General features: G+C 38.5%; 1 protein-coding gene across 1 annotated transcript; it reads left to right on the top strand.

The window, feature by feature from the left end:
* Nucleotides 1-250: 250 nt before the first annotated feature.
* LOC111383362 (alkane hydroxylase MAH1-like) lies at nt 251-1,976 on the top strand. Its single transcript, XM_023007473.1, has one exon. It carries the CDS (start codon nt 305-307, stop codon nt 1,847-1,849), a length of 1,545 nt encoding a protein of 514 aa, XP_022863241.1. The 5' UTR covers nt 251-304; the 3' UTR covers nt 1,850-1,976.
* Nucleotides 1,977-2,190: the final 214 nt, after the last annotated feature.

Below are 2,190 nucleotides of genomic sequence, written 5' to 3' on the forward strand. Positions count from 1 at the left end.
CCCAAGGGGGGGGGGGGGGGGGGGAACCCCCCCCCCCCCCCCCCCCCCCCCCAAAATCCCTCTCTCTGCTTCAACTTATGCACCAGAATTAATTCATCAGAATTGCACTTCCCTAATACTTGCCAGTAAGCATGGACATTTCGCAGCCAACATGGGCTCATGAAATTTACAATGCCAGCTAAATTGGCAGAATTTAGTAACCATAATGACCAATATAAAAGTCCCAGATGACACACAGCATAGCAGCTAAACAGATGAAAACCAACACCATTTAGCCTATAATTTCATAATAGCTGCAACAGATATGTTGGCTATTTTAAATTACACCGAAATATTGTTTTTTGTTCTGTTATTTACTCTTCTTTATTTCAGAAACTTCAATTCAAAAAGAAAGGGAAGTGCGTTACCTACTAACTGGCCAGTTCTTGGTATGATGCCAGCAGTAATTGTCAATGCTCACAGATTCCATGACTATCTCACCGAGCTTCTTGAGATTACTGACACGTTTTGGTTTAAAGGCCTCTGGTTTACTAACAGTGAGATATTGCTGACTAGTGATCCAGCTAATGTTCACTACATATTGAGCAAAAATTTTCCAAACTTCACAAAAGGTCCTGAATTTAAGAAGATATTCGACATTTTAGGAGATGGGATATTCAATGCAGAATCGGAATCCTGGAAAAACCAAAGGAGAACTGTTATGTCGTTAATCAATCACCACAAGTTCCAAAAGTTCGTTGCTACAATTAGCCAGAACAAGGTGGAAGAAGGGCTCATCCCAGTTCTTGAGAATGCTGCAAAAATGGGAAAGGAAGTGGATATGCAAGAGTTATTTCAGCGTTTCACCTTTGATTCTGCTTGCATTATGGTTTTAGGCCATGATCCAGCTTCATTGTGCATTGATTTGCCCCATTTGCCATATGAAAAGGCCTTTGCTGATGCTGAGGAGGCACTTTTGTACAGGCATATTCTCCCAGAAACTTACTGGAAGCTTGAAAAGTGGCTCAATCTTGGCAAAGAGAAGAAACTTAGTGAAGCTAAGGACACTGTGAATCAATTTCTGATGCATTGTATCTCACTGAAGCGCCAGAAAGTAAAATCCATTGACCAAATTTCAGAGCACGAAAATGAAGATTTTGCATTCTTAACAAGTTATATGAAAGCAGTTGAAGAAAACGGTGATGCACCTGATCACATATCTGACAATGTATGGAAAGACACCATGCTGAATTTAATCTTTGCTGGTAAAGACACAATAAGTGCAGCTCTTACTTGGTTTTTTTGGCTTCTATCAACAAATCCGATTGAAGAAAAAAAGATTCGAGAAGAAATCAAGACGAATTTACAAGTCAATGAAAAAGGAAAATGGAAATTTTCCAACACGGAAGAGTTAAAGAAACTGGTCTATCTACACGGTGCACTGTGTGAATCATTACGCCTATTTCCACCAGTGGCTTTGCAGCATAAAGCGCCGATAAAGCCAGATATTCTTCCGAGTGGACATCAGATCAAACCGAACATGAAAACTGTTTTATCCTTCTATTCAATGGGAAGAATGGTATCCATATGGGGGAAAGACTGTCTACAGTTCAAGCCAGAAAGATGGATTTCCGAACAAGGACGGATCAAGCACGAACCATCTTTCAAATTTACTGCATTTAACGCAGGGCCGAGGAGCTGTTTAGGGAAGGAGATGACTTTCATTCAAATGAAAATAGTTGCAGCCTCCATTATAAACAGTTACCATTTTCAAGTGGTAAAAGGCCCTATAGCTCCAAGTAACTCTGTTGTGCTTCACATGAAACATGGAATGAAGGTTACTGTATCAAAATTGTTTGACGAATCCTAGAAATTGATCGTGCTTGGGTTTGGGAATAAAAAGTGGTTTCCGTTTGTAATTTGCTAATTGTTAAGTGATATGATTGTAATAAAGCATTGATACGCTTAGATTAAATGGCACGATGCTCTGTTGGTTTCTAAGTGGTTATATGAATGGTGTTGAAGTTATAATTTGATATTTCAAAGTCAGTTGCTTATTTATTTACGTGTTCTTGATTCATCAAACACATTTCTTAAAAATTAATATTTTTCCACTGATTAAATTTTCAATAACATACAAGAAAATTGCAAGATTAATATCTAATGTAGGCTCTTGTTGCAACTTGGTCTTTATTCGGGATCAAAGGATTT

Source organism: Olea europaea, unplaced genomic scaffold (assembly GCF_002742605.1).
Source record: "Olea europaea var. sylvestris unplaced genomic scaffold, O_europaea_v1 scaffold2666, whole genome shotgun sequence".
Classification (NCBI taxonomy): Eukaryota; Viridiplantae; Streptophyta; class Magnoliopsida; order Lamiales; family Oleaceae; genus Olea; species Olea europaea.